Here is a 16467-nt window from a genome sequence, read left to right as displayed (position 1 = left end):
AAAGTGCAGGAGAACCCAAATAGAGTCAACCCCGCAGTTTTCCTCCCTTGGCGTTCGCTTTCAAGGTGGACAGTACCACAATTCTACCCGGAAGGGGGAGACCGACACCAAACAGCCCCTAGGATTGATCATATCCCTCAATCTAAGGCGGGATCCCTAAGACAGGAAGCTCTGCAGCTGCCAGAGGAATTCAACCGCGGCAATTGCCGAGGCAGTCGAGGATTGCCCTCGACGCGAGAATCCTACGCAAGCTTCCTGTGAGCTCGGCAGAAAATTCACCGAGGCGGTCGAGGATTGCCCTCAGAGAGAGAATCCTATGCAAGCTTCCTGTGAGCTCGGCAGAAAATTCACCCGGTGCAATTGCCGAGGCAGTTGAGGATTGCCCTCGGAGAGAGAATCCTACGCAAGCTTCCTGTGAGCTCGGCAGAAAATTCACCCGGTGCAATTGCCAAGGCAGTCGAGGATTCCCCTCAGAGAGAGAATCCTACGCAAGCTTCCTGTGAGCTCGGCCGAAATTCAGCCGGTGCAATTGCCGAGGCAGTCGAGGATTGCCCTCGACGCGAGAATCCTACGTAAGCTTCCTGTGAGCTCGGCAGAAATTCAGCCGGTACAATTGCCGAGGCAGTCGAGGATTGCCCTCGGAGAGAGAATCCTAAAGCAGGCTTCATGTGAGCTCGGCCGAAATTTGGTGGGATGCTGTTTTTGGGCGGGCCCAGCTTCCTCTCCTAAACACCCTTAAAGAAAGAGGGTGCTACAAACTGAACATAGGGTGCAACTGGTATTAAGGTCCAACGGAAGGGGGAAAGATCTCCAGCACAGGAAGAAGAGCGAGGAGAAGAGCAAGGTGAGCCGAAGAACGGCTGAGAAAGAGGGGGGCTCACTCGTTCCGCTAAGAGCAGACGAGGAGCGTGGGAAAATTGGGGGACAAAGGAAGGACACCTTCACATCCAGCGGACGGGAGCGATAGGGCGTGCCGGCAGATGGCGTTGCGCTGCCAACCCCCTTCAACAAGCTCTGAAGGGCCACTTGTGACCAGGGGTGCATCGGGGGAAACACACAAGGGTGGGAGACCGTTGCTGCGTTGCTCGCGGGCCGACGTCATGCGGGGACCCATAAGCTGGTGGGGATGGGACCTCCGACCCAGCCAGCCAACCTACCAGGGCTGTCGTAGAGCTTGGTCCAAAAAAAAAAAACCCGATGGCTGAGATACCGCCATTGAATGTACTCTGGATATTTTTTTTTTGAGGTGATTGCCCTCTGGAATGGGGTGCTCCCCAAGATCCAAATGACGCCCCCCAGGCCGTTGGATAGTTCTTCAACACGCCTGGGTGGGTGTCTTTATTGATAGAAGGGAATATTGGTAGCTCCGGGTGGAACGGAGGGGTCTTGAGTTGTTGGTTTTCTTGCGGGCGTTTCATGAGAACCTAATCGGTGGTAGGGGGGGGGGAGGAGGAGGAGGAGGAGGAGGAGGAGGAGGAAAAGGACTGTGGGGTCCTCGGTGATCTCTGAGCTTGATGGGTTCCTTGCAGACGTTTCTTGACCCAATTAGGTAACAGCATCAGTGGCAGAAGGGAGGAGGAGGGGGAAGAGAAGGAAGGAAGGAAGGAAGGAAGGAAGGAAGGAAGGAAGGAAGGAAGGAAGGAAGGAAGGAAGGATGGATGGATGGATGATGTGGTCCTTGGTGCTCTCTGAGCTGGGTGGTTTCCTTGCAGACGCTTCGTGACCCAACTAGGTAACATCATCAGTGCTAGAAGGGAGGGGGGGCTTGCAGAGGGGAGGAAGAGGAGAAAAGAAGGAAGGAAGGAAGGAAGGAAGGAAGGAAGGAAGGAAGGAAGGACTGTGAGGTCCTTGGTGCTCTCTGAGCTGGGTGGTTTCCTTGCAGACGTCTCGTGACCCAACTAGGTAACAGCATCAATGCTAGAGAGGAGGAGGAGGAGGACGACGACGACCTGGGTGCTCTCTGAGCTGGGTGGTTTTCTTGCAGACGCTTCATGACCCAACTAGGGAACAGCATCAGTGCTAGAAGGGATGGGGGTTCGTTGTCTATTTATATGCAATCCCTTCTAGCACTGATAATGTTACCTAATTGGGTCATGAAATGTCTGCAAGAAAACCACCCAGTTCAGAGAGCACCAAGGACCCTACAGTCCTCCTCCTCCCTTGTCCCCTCCTCCTCCTCCTCCACGAGCCCTTCTAAAACGGATGCTGTTATCTAGTTGGGTCATGAAATGTCTGCAGGTAAACAACCCAGCTCAGAGAGCACCAAAGACCCCACAGTTGTCGTTGTCGTCGTTATCCTCCTCTTCCTCCTCCTCCACAACCCCCCCCTCACTTCTAGCACTGATGATGTTCCCTGGATAGGTCTTGAAACATCTGCAAGAAAACCACCAAACTCAGAGAGCACCAAGGACCCCATAGTCTTTTTCTTCTTCTTCCTCCTCCTCCACCTCCTCCTCCTCCTTCCTTCCTTCCTTCCTTCCTTCCTTCCTTCCTTCCTTCCTTCCTTCCTTCCATCTTCTCCGCCTTGATAACTCTGGAGCTAAACCTCCATCCATCTTCCCAGGTGTTGTCTTCTTCTTCTTCTTCTTCTTCTTCTTCTTCTTCTTCTTCTTCTTCTTCTTCTTCTTCTTCTTCTTCTTCTTCTTCTTCTTCTTCTTCTTTCTTCTTCTTCCTCTTCCTCTTCCTCTTCCTCTTCCTCTTCTTCCTCTTCCTCTTCCTCTTCCTCTTCTTCTTCTTCTTCTTCTTCTTCTTCTTCTTCTTCTTCCTCTTCCTCTTCCTCTTCCTCTTCTTCTTCTTCCTCTTCCTCTTCCTCTTCTTCTTCCTCTTCCTCTTCTTCTTCTTCTTCTTCTTCCTCCTCCCCCTCCCCCTCCTCCCCACGAACCCCTCTCCCTTCTAATCCTGACACTGTTATCTAGTTGGGTCAAGAAACGTCTGCAGGCAAACGGGCCCGGCTGGGGGACCCACCCACCCCTCCCGCCAGTCGTCCTCGCCCCGTTTTTGCCGTTTCTCGTCCCTGTCTCACTGTCAGCCTGTCGAGTTGTTCGTTTGCACTTTGCGAGCCCTCCCGGACCGCTAAGATTCCAGTGGCCTCCGAATCAAATCAATCCGACGACCAACAAAGGCTCCAGCCGGCCTTCTCATCGTACCGCAGCCTTCTCGACTTTTTTTGGACCAGGTTCGGACATTGGCAACCCGGATGGGACCGCCCGGGGGTGCAGCCTCCCAGGGGTGGTCCGGGAGCAGCAGCAACCAAGCCAAGCATGCTTGGGACAGCGGAGACGGGATGGGGGGAGGCGGAGGGGGTGGGGGGAGACGGCGGGAGGCATGCCAAAGGACGGGAGAGGACAAGAAGACACGTTACCTGACATATAATGTTATCATAGTAAGCCAATGCACGGGCGTGGGGGGAGTGCTTACACGGGGTGTCGCAAAATTTCCTTACATTTGGGTGCGATCCCTCGGCAATGGTGGAGAGGGAGAAGTTGTCGTTGTGTAGCTCCGAAGGGGTTCGGTATCTGCACGGGGAAAAAGAGCGAAGGGTGAGCGAGAGAACGAGAGAGACGAAGGAGGGTAAATGCCAGGAGGTGGAAGGCATTTCTCGGCTGGTCTCTAGAGGGCTGAGAAGGTTCAAGGCTTAGTATGGATTGGATGGGAGACCACCCAGAGATCCCAGGGCTGGAGCTGTGTGCTTGTGCTTGTGTGTGTGTGCTTGCGGGTGTGTTTGTGTAAAGGAAAGGATGGGGGAAAACAAAGTTTTTTTCCAAGGTCTAGGACCGTCCTACCGTCCTTCCTTCCTTCCTTCCTTCCTTCCTTCCTTCCTTCCTTCCTTCCTTCCTTCCTTCCTTCCTTTCCTTCCTTCTTTCTTTCCTTCCTTCCTTCTCTCTCTCTTTCTGTGTTTTACTTTTTCCTTTTTTCTTCCTCTTTTTCTTTCTTTCTTTCATTCTTATCTTTTGTCTCTCCCTTTCTCATTTTTTCTTTCTATTTCTCTATTTATTTCTCCTTACTTCTTTCCTTTCTTTCTCCCTTTCTTTCTTTCTTTTTCTTTCCTTTTCTTTATCTTTCCTGCTTTCTTTCTATCTTTCTTTCCTTCCTTCCTTGCTCTCGCTCTTCCTTCCTTTCTTCTTTCCTTCCTTCCTTTCTTTCCTTCCTTCCTTCCCTCTCTTTCTGTATTTTACTTTTTACTTTTTTTCTTCCTCTTTTTCTTTCTTTCTTTCATTCTTTCTTATCTTTGTCTGTCTCTCCCTTTCTCATTCTTTTCCTTTCTTTCTATTTCTCTATTTATTTCTCCTTCCTTCTTTCCTTTCTTTCTCCCTTTCTCTTTCTTCTTCTTTCTTTTTTCTTTCTTTCCTTCTTTCCTTCCTTTTCTTTCTCTTTCCTGCTTTCTTTCTTTCTTTCCTTCCTTCCTTGCTCTCACTTTTTCCTTCCTGTCTTTCTCTCTCTTTCTTTCTTTCACTCTATTTTTCTGTTTTTTTTTCTTTCTCAGGTTCTTTCTTTTTCTTTTTCTCCCTTTCTCTTCTTTCTTTCTTTCTCTTCTTTTTCTCTTTCTTTCTGTTTCTCTCGGTTTCCTTCTCTCTTTTCCTTTCTCTTTTTCTTTCTCCTTCCTTCTTTCCTTCTTTTCTTTATCTTTCCTTCCTGCCTGATTTTTCTTTTTCTTTCCTTCCTTTTTTCTTTTCTTTTCTTCCTTCCTTCTTTTTCTTTCTTTCCTTTTCTTTCCTGCTTTTTTCTATCTTTCCTTCCTTCCTTCCTTGCTCTCGCTCTTCCTTTCTTTCTCTTTCTTTCTCACTCTATTTTTCTGTTTTTCTTTCTTTCTCTGGTTCTTTCTTTTTCTCTCACTTCTTTCTAACTTTCTCTTCTTTTTTCTTTCTTTCTGTGTTTCTCTTGTTTTCCTTCTCTCTTTTTCGTTCTCTCTCTCCTCCCTTCTTTCTTTCCTTCTTTTCTTTCTCTTTCCTTCCTGCCTGATTTCTTTCTTCCCTTCTTTCCTTCCTTCCTTTCTTTTTTTGCTTACGAAATGATCAAAATGCAGACGCTCGGCAATCGCTTCCTACTTATGACGGCCGTTCCGAGACGCTAAAGCCAATAGGATTCCGAGACGCTAAACCAGCGGTTCTCCACCTGTGGGTGGGGACCCCATTTGGGGTCGAACGACCATTTCACGGGGGTCGCCAAACAAGGCTGTCCGCCATTTTTTTTCCCCTTTTCCTTAGCTGTGCTCCTCCCTTTTATTCTATTGGCTTTGGAAAGCCAATCAAATAGACTCTCTTGAATAGAGTCTAATTCTATTGGCTTTCCAAAGCCAATAGGAATTGTCCAGGCTGTCTCTGCCCTGCTGAGCCCGCCAAAAGTCCCAGTCTGCAAACGGTGCTGCACCGGTTGAGTAGTCCTTGACTTACGACCGGTTGAGTAGTCCTCGACTTAGGACCGGTTGGGGGTCACGGCATTAAAAAGGTTGAGAACCACTGCGCTAAAGCCAATAGCCAGGTTCACCTAATGACTGTGGGACTCACTTAAGAACCGGCGCGGGGAACAACGGGGGCGAGAAGGGTCGTAAAACGGGGCCGGGCATTCTTTTTCGCGACCGTCTCGCCTAGTGGCTGAAATTTGGGGCTCCGTCCGGGCCCTACGTCGAGGTGTTGAAACATCGTCGAGGTGTTGAAACATCGTCTCCATTGCCCAAATGTCTTTGGGAGGGGCTGGGTCTTTCTCAAATGCCCCCCTTTCCTGGGGGGGGGGAGTTTTTTTCCCCCCTTTCCTGATTCCCCCCAACACCCCCCCCTTTTTTAGGAAAACCTCCCACGTTTTTCTCTTGGCAAAAAAAAAAAAAAACAAGGGGAAGTTTGGAAAACATCCCTTCGGAGGGGAAGGAGACCCCAGCCCACCCTTCTAGCTTTGCATTCAAGCTATGGGGGGGAGGGGGGGTGCCTCCAATAGACCCTGCTGGCCAAGCAGCCCCCCCCTCACCCCCAAAAGAGAAAGGGGGGGAACGGCTCCCACCGTGGGAACGAGAGCTTTCACCATTCACGCAGCCGGCTTTGTCTCCCCCTGACCTCTGACCCCAACTCACTCCCCCCCCCAGTGCTGGAATCTTCCCAGGGACACCCCCTCCCATCGTCCCCCCCCTGCTCCCATCTGTAAAGACAATGCACCATCTGCTCCAGTCCCTTTGCAAAAAAAAAAAAAAAAACCTCTCTTTTGTGAAAACTCTCCCAGGCTCTGCAAAAGGAGGACTGGGGGTCGGGGAGGGGGTGCATTGGGGGGGGGCTCAAGGGGGGGGTGCAACAGCTCATTTGCATCTGTTAGCCAGTTCGGAAAGAAAAGGAGGAAAGGGGGGGCGGGGGTGGGGAACCGGGGGCAGGTTGCTCCCACGATCTTTACAAGAATGGGGATTCGTCCCTTGCTATGCCCGGAGCGCCTGTGGGGCCATCTCAAGTCCTCACCCCTTCGCCAGGCGATAGGAGGGAGGGGGAGGCTGTCAGAGCAGAAGGATTTTACACACACACACACACACACACCCACACACACACACACACACACAGGATTTGGGGGCTGCTGTCTGGCACCCCAAATCTGGACCTCAGGAGTCTGGGAAGCCGGAGGCGGGGGGGGGAGACACTCCCCACCTCTTGAGGGGCTTCCTCCCTAGACGTTGTTAAGAAGGGACCGGACGGCCACTAGGGGGTTGGACTAGATGACCTCCCAGGTCCCTTCCAACCCTGCCATTCTACGATTCCGTCAGGGGCTCCTGCTTGAGCGGGGGGCTGGACTAGATGACCTCCGAGGTCCCTTCCAACCCTGCCATTCTATGATTCCATCAGGGGCTCCTGCTCGAGCAGGGGGTTGGACTAGATGGTCTCCAAGGTCCCTTCCAACCCTGCCATTCTATGATTCCGTCAGGGGCTCCTGCTTGAGCAGGGGGCTGGACTAGGTGACCTCCAAGGACCCTTCCAGCTCTATCCTTCTATGATTCTGTAAGGAAATTCTGCTTGAACGGGGGGGGGCTGGACTAGATGACCTCCAGGGTCCCTTCCAGCCCTGCCATTCTATGATTCTGTAAGGAAATTCTGCTTGAGCGGGGGCGGGGGGGTGGGCTGGACTACATGACCTCCAGGGTCCCTTCCAGTTCTGTTATTCTAGGATTCTGTCAGGGTCTCCTGCTTGAGCAGGGGGTTGGACTAGATGACCTCCAAGGTCCCTTCCAACCCTGCCATTCTATGATTCTGTCAGGGGCTCCTGCTTGAGCAGGGGGCTGGACTAGATGACCTCCGAGGACCCTTCCAGCTCTATCCTATGATTCTGTAAGGAAATTCTGCTTGAGTGGGGGGGTTGGACTAGATGACCTCCAGGGTCCCTTCCAACCCTGCCATTCTATGATTCTGTCAGGGTCTCCTGCTTGAGAAGGGGGCTGGACTAGATGACCTCCAGGGTCCCTTCCAGCCCTGCCATTCTATGATTCTGTCAGGGGCTCCTGCTTGAGCAGGGGGCTGGACTAGATGACCTCCAGGGTCCCTTCCAACTCTCTTCTGATTCTGATCTGCCAAGAGGGGTGGCTCAGATGTGCAACGGGCTGGGGGGGGGAGCAAGTGAGCACCCCAAATGCTGGGGAACAGAACGCTGCCTCCCCCCTGTAAGACCTTCCGTGCAACTCTGTCTAGCTCCCTATCCACGCAGCCCTCACTTAACGACTGTCTAAGGCAGGACTAGAACTCCCAGTCTCCCGGTGATCCGCCCAAAGTCACCCCGTCAACTTTTACCTCTAAGGCAGGATTAGAACTCACCAACTCCCGGTGATTGACCTAAAGTCATCCAATTGCTTTCATGCTTAAGGCAGGACTAGAATTCCCAGTCTCCCAGTGACTGGCCCAAAGTCACTCAGCCAGCTTTCACGTCTAAGGTGGGACTAGACCTTCCAGTCTCCCGGCGAGCCCAATTTTATGCCAAAGAGGGACTAGGATTCATTCTCTCCTGGTGATTGGCCGAACATCGCCCAGCCGGTTTTCCTGTCTAATTCGGGACTAGAATTCCCAGTCTCCTGGTTTCTATCTTTCTACTTTAACTCCTGACCCAATCCAGCTTTCGGCGTGAGCCTTCCTTGACGGCTGTTTTCAGTCGTCGAACGCTGCATCTCCAACGTTCTGGCGCACCTAGATCGGACCCAGGCGCCCTCCCCAATGTGGCGGATGGTCCATCCCCACGTTGGTCAACCGGACCCAACGTCATCGTTGGCCTTCCTCATTTCTTTTCTCTTGGCAAGTTGGTTGTAAGGTTCTGCTTCTCGGAGAGGAACGCACGTTCCAACTCCTGGGCGGAACGGAGGGGACAATTAATCCGGGAGATTGATAGCTGGAGGACCAAACCAGCCATCAACAACCCAGCTTCTCCATCTCACCCAGGGCCAACTTGGCGCCCTGCCCAACAGAAGGTCCGTCCATAAATCAGACACCCGAGAAGATGGATCTCCAGGGATCTCCTGCATTGCTAACAGCTGTGTTGGAAGCGTCTCCTCTGGTGGAGCAGGGCTGAGAGCAGCGAAGCAGAAAAAGGAGAAGGAGAAGAAGGAGGAGGAAGAGGAGGAGGAGGAGGAGAAGAAGAAGAAGAAGAAGAAGAAGAAGAAGAAGAAGAAGAAGAAGAAGAAGAAGAAGAAGAAGAAGAAGAAGGAAGAGGAGGTGGTGAAGGAGAAGGAGGAGGAGGAGAAAGAGAAAGAAAGAGGAGGAGGAGGAGAAGAAGAAGGAAGAGGAGGTGGTGAAGGAGAAGGAGAAGGAGAAGAAGAAGAAGGACATTCCAAGGTCCCTTCCAACATTATTATTATTATTATTATTAACGATGAGGAGGAGGAGGAGAGAAGGAGAGGAGAAGAAGGAGAAGGAGGAGGAGGAGGAGAAGAAAAAGAAGAAGAAGAAGAAGAAGAAGAAGAAGAAGAAGAAGAAGAAGAAGAAGAAGAAGAAGAAGAAGAAGAAGAGGAAGAAGAAGAAGAAGAAGGGTGGTGAAGGAGGAGGAGAAGGAGGAGGAGAAGGAGAAGAAGAAGAAGGACATTCCAAGGTCCCTTCCAACATTATTATTATTATTATTATTATTATTATTATTATTAACGATGAGGAGGAGGAGGAGGAGAGAAGGAGAGGAGAAGAAGGAGAAGGAGGAGGAGGAGAAGAAGAAGAAGAAGAAGAAGAAGAAGAAGAAGAAGAAGAAGAAGAAGAAGAAGAAGGAAGAGGTGGTGGAGAAGGAGGAGGAGGAGAAAGAGAAAGAGAAGGAGGAGGAGAAGAAGAAGAAGGACATTCCAAGGTCCTTTCCAACATTATTATTATTATTATTATTAATGATGAGGAGGAGGAGGAGGAGAGAAGGAGAGGAGAAGGAGAAGGAGGAGGAGGAGGAGAAGAAGAAGAAGAAGAAGAAGATCAAGAAGAAGAAGAAGAAGAAGGAAGAGGTGGTGGAGAAGGAGGAGGAGGAGAAAGAGAAAGAGAAGGAGGAGAAGGAGAAGAAGAAGGACATTCCAAGGTCCCTTCCAACATTATTATTATTATTATTATTATTATTATTATTATTAACGATGAGGAGGAGGAGGAGAGAAGGAGAAGGAGAAGGAGGAGAAGGAGAAGGAGAAGAAGGAGGAGGAGGAGGAGGAGGAGAAGAAGAAGAAGAAGAAGAAGAAGAAGAAGAAGAAGAAGAAGAAGAAGACGACACCTGGGAAGATGGATGGAGGTTTAGCTCCAGAGTTATCGAGGCGGAGAAGATGGAAGGAAGGAAGGAAGGAAGGAAGGAAGGAAGGAAGGAAGGAAGGAAGGAAGGAAGGAAGGAAGGAAGGAAGGAAGGAGATGCATTAGAGATGAACAGAAGAATTGGAAGGGACCTTGGTGGTCTAGTAGTCCAGGAGAGGGATGGGAGAAGGTCAAAGGTTGAGTTGAGAAACTCAGGAGATGGTGAGGTACCCCAAGGTCCTCAGTGAGCAACCACAGGGTCCCCGGTGAGAACCACAAGGTCCCCGGTGAGCGACCATAAGGTCCCTGGTGAGGAACCTCAAGATTCCTCGTAAGAAACCCCAAGATCCCCGATGATCCTCGGTGAGAACCACAAGGTCCCTGATGAGGAACCTCGAGATTCCTCATAAGAAACTCCAAGGTCCTTGGTGAGAACTACAAGATCTCTGGTGAGGAACCTCAAGATTCCTCGAAAGAAACTCCAAGGTCCCTGGTGAGAACTACAAGATCCCTGGTGAGGAACCTCAAGATTCCTCATAAGAAACCCAAAGGTCCCCGATGATCCTCGGTGAGAACCACAAGATCCCCGGTGAGGAACCTCAAGATTCCTCGTAAGAAACTCCAAGGTCCCTGATGAGAACTACAAGATCCCCGGTGAGGAACCTCAAGATTCCTCGTAAGAAACCCCAAGGTCCCCGATGATCCCTGGTGAGAACCATAAGGTCCCTGGTGAGGAACCTCAAGATTCCTCGTAAGAAACTCCAAGGTCCCTGGTGAGAACTACAAGATCCCCGGTGAGGAACCTCAAGATTCCTCGTAAGAAACCCAAGTTCCCCTGGTGGAGAACCACAGATCCCGGTGAGGAACTCAGATTCCTCGTAAGAAACTCCCAAGGTCCCTGATGAGAACCCAAGATCCCCGGTGAGGAACTCAAGATTCCTCGTAAGAAACTCCAAGGTCCCTGGTGAGAACCACAGATCCCGTAGGAACCTCAAGATTCCTCGTAAGAAACTCCAAGGTCCCTGGTGAGAACCACAAGATACCCGGTGAGGAACCTCAAGATTCCTCGTAAGAAACTCCAAGGTCCCTGGTGAGAACCCCAAGATACCCGGTGAGGAACCTCAAGATTCCTCGTAAGAAACTCCAAGGTCCCTGGTGAGAACTACAAGATCCCCGGTGAGGAACCTCAAGATTCCTCGTAAGAAACTCCAAGGTCCCTGATGAGAACTACAAGATCCCCGGTGAGGAACCTCAAGATTCCTCGTAAGAAACCCCAAGGTCCCCGATGATCCCCGGTGAGAACCATAAGGTCCCTGGTGAGGAACCTCAAGATTCCTCGTAAGAAACTCCAAGGTCCCTGGTGAGAACTACAAGATCTCCGGTGAGGAACCTCAAAATTCCTCGTAAGAAACTCCAAGGTCCCTGGTGAGAACCACAAGATCCCCGGTGAGGAACCTCAAGATTCCTCGTAAGAAACTCCAAGGCCCCTGATGAGAACTACAAGATCCCCGGTGAGGAACCTCAAGATTCCTCGTAAGAAACTCCAAGGTCCCTGGTGAGAACCACAAGATACCCGGTGAGGAACCTCAAGATTCCTCGTAAGAAACTCCAAGGTCCCTGGTGAGAACCACAAGATACCCGGTGAGGAACCTCAAGATTCCTCGTAAGAAACTCCAAGGTCCCTGGTGAGAACCCCAAGATACCCGGTGAGGAACCTCAAGATTCCTCGTAAGAAACTCCAAGGTCCCTGGTGAGAACTACAAGATCCCCGGTGAGGAACCTCAAGATTCCTCGTAAGAAACCCCAAGGTCCCCGATGATCCCCGGTGAGAACCATAAGGTCCCTGATGAGGAACCACAAGATCCCTCATAAGAAACCCCAAGGTCCCCGATGATCCCTGGTGAGAACCACAAGGTCCCTGGTGAGGAACCTCAAGATTCCTCATAAGAAACTCCAAGGTCCCTGGTGAGAACCACAAGATCCCCGGTGAGGAACCACAAGATTCCTCGTAAGAAACTCCAAGGTCCCTGGTGAGAACCACAAGATCCCCGGTGAGGAACCACAAGATCCCTCATAAGAAACCCCCAAGGTCCCCGGTGATCCCCGGTGACAACCACAAGGTCCCCGGCGAGGAACCGGGTGAGGAACCTCAACCGGACTGAGGCACCCCATACAACCCGTTGTAGGCCAGGACGAGGCCCTGCAGACCGCAATCCACACTTTGATGACCCCCCCTCGGCTGGACTGCTACCGCTCTCTCTGTCTCTGGGGCTGCCCTTGGAGATGACTCCCCCCCCAAAGGAGAACCCGCCCAGCCTTTGGAAGCGGTTGTGCGGTTTTGTCCCACACAACGGCCGACTGTGTCCTCCGAAAGGCCGTCCGGGCGTAAACGTCACGACGGGCAGCTGCGGACCAGGGGAACATCGGCCTGCCGGCTCCGGTGCCTTAAGCGAGGGGGGGGGTCTTATTGGTATCTGACTGCAGGGGTCACCCCCCCCCGGCGGGGGTAGCTTGGGGGGGTGACTTTAGGCCAGTCCCTCCCTCCCTCTCTCTCTCTCTCTCTCTTTCAGACCAAGCCACCTCGCAAGGTTGTTGTTGAGGGGAAAGCAGGAGGAGGAAGGAGAAGGAGGGATGAAAGAAGAGAGAAAGGGAGGGAGGGAGGGGAGAAAGGGAGGGGAGGGAGGGAGGCTGCAAGGAAACAGGGGAGGGAGGGAGGGAAAAAGGAAGGAAGGAAGCGAGGGAGGGAGGGAGGGAGGAGAGGGAGGGTGCAAGGCAGCGGAGGAGGAAGGAAGGAAGAAGGAAAGGAAGACGGTAGGAAGGAAGGGGAGGGAGGGATGGAAGGAAGGAAGGAAGGGAAGGAAGGAAGGATGGAAGGAAGGAATGAAGGAAGGAAGGAAGGAAGGAGAGGGAGCAAGGGAGGAGAAGAACGGTGCAAGGGACCGGGGAAGGAGGGAGGGAAGAAGGAGAGGGAGGGAGGGAGGGAAGGAAGGAAGGAAGGGAAGGACGGATGGAAAGAAGAAGAGAGGAGAGCAAGGGCGGAGAAATGGTGCAAGGGACCGGGGAAGGATGGAGGGAAGAAGGATAGGGAGGGAAGGAAGAAGGAATGAATAAGAAAGGAGAAGGAAGGAGAAGGAAGAGAAGGATGAATGGAATGCGAAGGAAGGAAGGAAGGAGGGAATGGAAGAAGGAGAAGGGCAAGGGAGGAGAGGATGGTGCAAGGGATCAGGGAAGGAGGGAGGGAAGAAGGAAGGGAGGGAAGAAGGAAGGAAAGGAAGAAGGAAGGAATGGAAGGAAGGAAGGAGAAGAGCAAGGGAGGAGATAGGGTGCAAGGGATCGGGGAAGGAGGGAGGGCAGAAGAGGGAGGATTAAGGAAGAAGGAAAAGAAGAAGGAAGGAAGGAGAAGGAGCAAGGCGGAAGGATGGGTGCAAGGGATCAGGGGAAGGAGGGAGGGAAGAAGGGAGGGAGGGATGGAAGAAGGAAGGAAGGAAGGAAGGAAGGAAGGAAGGAAGGAAGGAAGGAAGGAGAAGGAGCAAGGGAGGAGAGGAAGGGTGCAAGGGACCAGGGGAGGCAGGGAGGGAAGAAGGAGAGGGAGGGAAGGAAGGAAGGAAGGAAGGAAGAAGAAAAGGAAGAAGGAAGGAAGGAAGGAAGAAGAAAAGGAAGAAGGTAGGAAGGAAGGGGAGGGAGGGAGGGAGGGATGGAAGGAAGGAAGGAAGGAAGGAAGGAAAGAAGGAAGGAAGGAGAGGGAGGGAGGAGAGGCAAGGAGGGCGGGAGAGAGGGAGGGGAAAAAAGAAGGAAGCGAGGGAGGGAAGAGAGGAAGGGCACAAGGCAGCAGGGGAGGGGGGCAGGGAAGAAGGAAGGAAGGAAGGAAGGAAAGAAGGAGAGGGAAGGAGGGAAGGAAAAAAGGGAGGGAGGGCACAAGGGAGCAGGGGAGGGAGGAAGCGATGAAGGAAAGGGAGGGAGGAGAGGGAAGGAAGGAAGGAAGGAAGGAAGGAAGGAAGGAAGGAAGGAAGGAAGGAAGGAAGGAGGGGGGGTCCCTTTGGGGGGGGTGGAGCCCCTCCCCTCCCACTCACTTGCTCTTCCGCAGCTTCAGGTTCTCCGTCTTGAGCAGGTAGAGCTTCTTGGCGAAGACCACGGTCATCATGAAGAGGAGCAGGACCACCAGGGCGGCCGACCCCACCGCCACGCACATCACCTGGAAGTCGGTCACGATGGACTCGCACCTGAGACCCTTGTGCCAGATGTAGTCCTGGGTGTTGCACCTGCAGGGGGGGGGGGCGGGAAAAAAGAGGGACCCGAGGTCTGTGACCGATCCCGCGCAATCCCCCCCGTCCCCGTCCCCGTCCCGGCTCCCTTCCGCACGGCTACGAAGCCTCCTCCTGCAGGGCGGGGCGCAGTCTATCTGAAGCCACCTGGAGCTAAGGATGGAGCTTCCGGACGGCGAGGACAGGTCACCGGCGGGACTACCCGCCTCCAGAAGCGGGGAAGGCTCCAACGCGGGAGGTTTTGAAGGAGAGACTGGGTGGCCGTTCGTCCCAAATGGGATAGGGTGCCCGGCCTGAGCAGCGGGTTGGGCTGGATGACCTCCGAGGTCCCTTCCAACTTTATTATTGTTGTTGTTGTTGTTTCCTGCCTGACCAGGGGGTTGGACTAGATGACCTCCAAAGTCCCTTCTATCTTTATTATTATGATTATTATGATTATTAATTATTATTATTATTACATTTCCTGTCTGAGCAGGGGGTTGGACTAGATGACCTCCAAGGTCCCTTCCAACTTTATTATTATTGTTGTTATTGTTGTTGTTTCCTACCTGAGCAGGGGGTTGGACTAGATGACCTCCAATGTCCCTTCCAACTTTATTATTATGATTATTATGATTACTAATTATTATTATTATTTCCTGTCTGAGCAGGGGATTGGACTAGATGACTTTCAAGGTTCCTTTCTAATTTTATTATTATTATTATTATTATTATTATTATTATTATTATTATTATTATTATTATGTTTCCTGCCTGAGCAGGGGGTTGGACTAGATGACCTCCAAGATCCCTTCCAACATTATTATTATTATTATTATTATTATTATTATTATTATTATTATTATTATTATTATTATTACTATGTTTCCTGCCTGAGCAGGGGGTTGGACTCAATGACCCCCAAGGTCCCTTCCAACTTTATTATTATTACGACTACTACCACTACTACTACTACTACTACTACTACTACTACTACTACTACTACTACTACTATTATTATTATTGATACCCTGGGGGATGGATTTGAAGTTTTTCCAATGCCAGCTTAAAACCGAGCTAAGTCTGGTAGTGCCGTTGGCAATTAAGTTGGGTTAAGAATTTAAATTTGGTGAAGTTAGGTTAAGTTAAAAATGAAATGAATTCAATTAAACGAAGTTGTGAAGTTCCGACGTCCAGCAAAAAGATTAAATTAAATTAACGGAAGGTAAGTCACGTTAAGTTAAAAAATAAAGGATTAAATTAAATTGCTAAGTTGTTAAGTTAAAAATTAAATTAAGTTCAGTTAGAAATTCAGTTAAATTAAATGAGAAATCATGGGAAATTAAATTCAGTGACTAAGTTGTTAAGTTAAAAATTAAATTAAATTAATTTCGGTTAGAAATTAAATTAAATTAGTTAAGTTGTGAAGTTAAAAATTAAATTAATGTAATTTCAGGTTCAATTGAAATTATTAAATTAAATTAAATTATATCAAATGTTTAAGGTATGTTAAGTTAAAAATTAAATTAATTTAATTCCAGTTAAATAAATTAAATTAAAGTAAATTAGTTAAGTCATGTGAAGTTAAAAATTAAATTAATTTCAGTTATGTTCAGTTAAAAATTATTAAATTAAATTAAATCAAATCAAATCAAAATCAAATTGTTAAGGTATGTTAACAAACATTAAATGTATTTAATTCCAGTTAAATTAAATTAAATTAAATTAAAGTCATGTGAAGTTAAAAATTAAATTAATTTCAGTTACGTTCAATTAAAAATTATTAAATCAAATTAAATTAAATCAAATCAAACACGTGAAACACCAGGCGAAAGTCTCTTTTTTTTCAGCGCCGTTAGAGGTTCTAACAGTCACTAAGCGAATCGTCGTAAGTCGAGGACTTCCCATTATTAGACTTCTCTTGATTTTGGGGTTTTATGGAGTAACAGGACTCTCCTTGCTACAACGACATCAAGGGAAAAACTAACAGGCATTTTCCAGGTTATCCACAACACAGCACGATTTGAGACAGTCCTTGAGTTACGACGGTTCATTTAGTGACCGTTTGAAACTACAGTGGGATTTATGACTGTGTGTCGCCCTTATGACCTTTGCAGCCATCCCTAGGGTCATGGGATAAAAATTCAGACGCTGAGCAACCGACTCGTATTTACGACGGTCGCAGCATCCCGGGGTCACGTGATCAAAATTCGGAACTTCTAAATACTAAATATTTCATTCTTATATCTTCTTATATATGCTGCCCTTAGGCCCATTGTTACATAGGCAGTCCTGGGCTTCCGACCGCAACTGGATCCAACATTTCCGTCGCTAAGCGAGACATATGTTAAGTCTTGCATTATGCCCCCGTTCGCGATCCTCCTTCCCACCGGCGCTAAGAGAATCCGGCATCGCCGGTGGACTTTCCTTGGCAGAAGGTCGTTAAAAGGGGATGGCCAGGAGCCCGAGCCACTGCGACCGTCGTAAATGTGAGTCAGTGGCCGTGGGTCTGAATTTGGATCACGTGGCCATGG

The 16467-nt window shown here is 49.9% G+C and overlaps 1 protein-coding gene across 3 annotated transcripts in view; it reads right to left on the bottom strand.

Annotated features, from left to right (window-relative positions):
* Positions 1-16467, bottom strand: part of CSPG5 (chondroitin sulfate proteoglycan 5) — a 36095-nt gene that overhangs the window by 7601 nt on the left and 12027 nt on the right. For 2 of the 3 annotated variants that reach the window (XM_039369590.1, XM_039369591.1), the window contains exons 3-4: positions 13763-13951; positions 3362-3515 (exon numbers count right to left, since the gene is read on the bottom strand). In XM_039369590.1, coding sequence (XP_039225524.1) covers positions 3362-3515; positions 13763-13951 — 343 coding nt within the window. The remainder of the gene's footprint in view (positions 1-3361; positions 3516-13762; positions 13952-16467) is intronic. The other variant, XM_039369592.1, reaches the window with a different exon arrangement.

Source organism: Crotalus tigris, unplaced genomic scaffold, assembly GCF_016545835.1.
Source record: "Crotalus tigris isolate CLP2741 ecotype Arizona unplaced genomic scaffold, ASM1654583v1 scf7180000021169.355214, whole genome shotgun sequence".
Classification (NCBI taxonomy): domain Eukaryota; kingdom Metazoa; phylum Chordata; class Lepidosauria; order Squamata; family Viperidae; genus Crotalus; species Crotalus tigris.
Note: the sequence above shows the minus strand (reverse complement) of the source record. Positions and strands in the feature narration are given on the sequence as shown.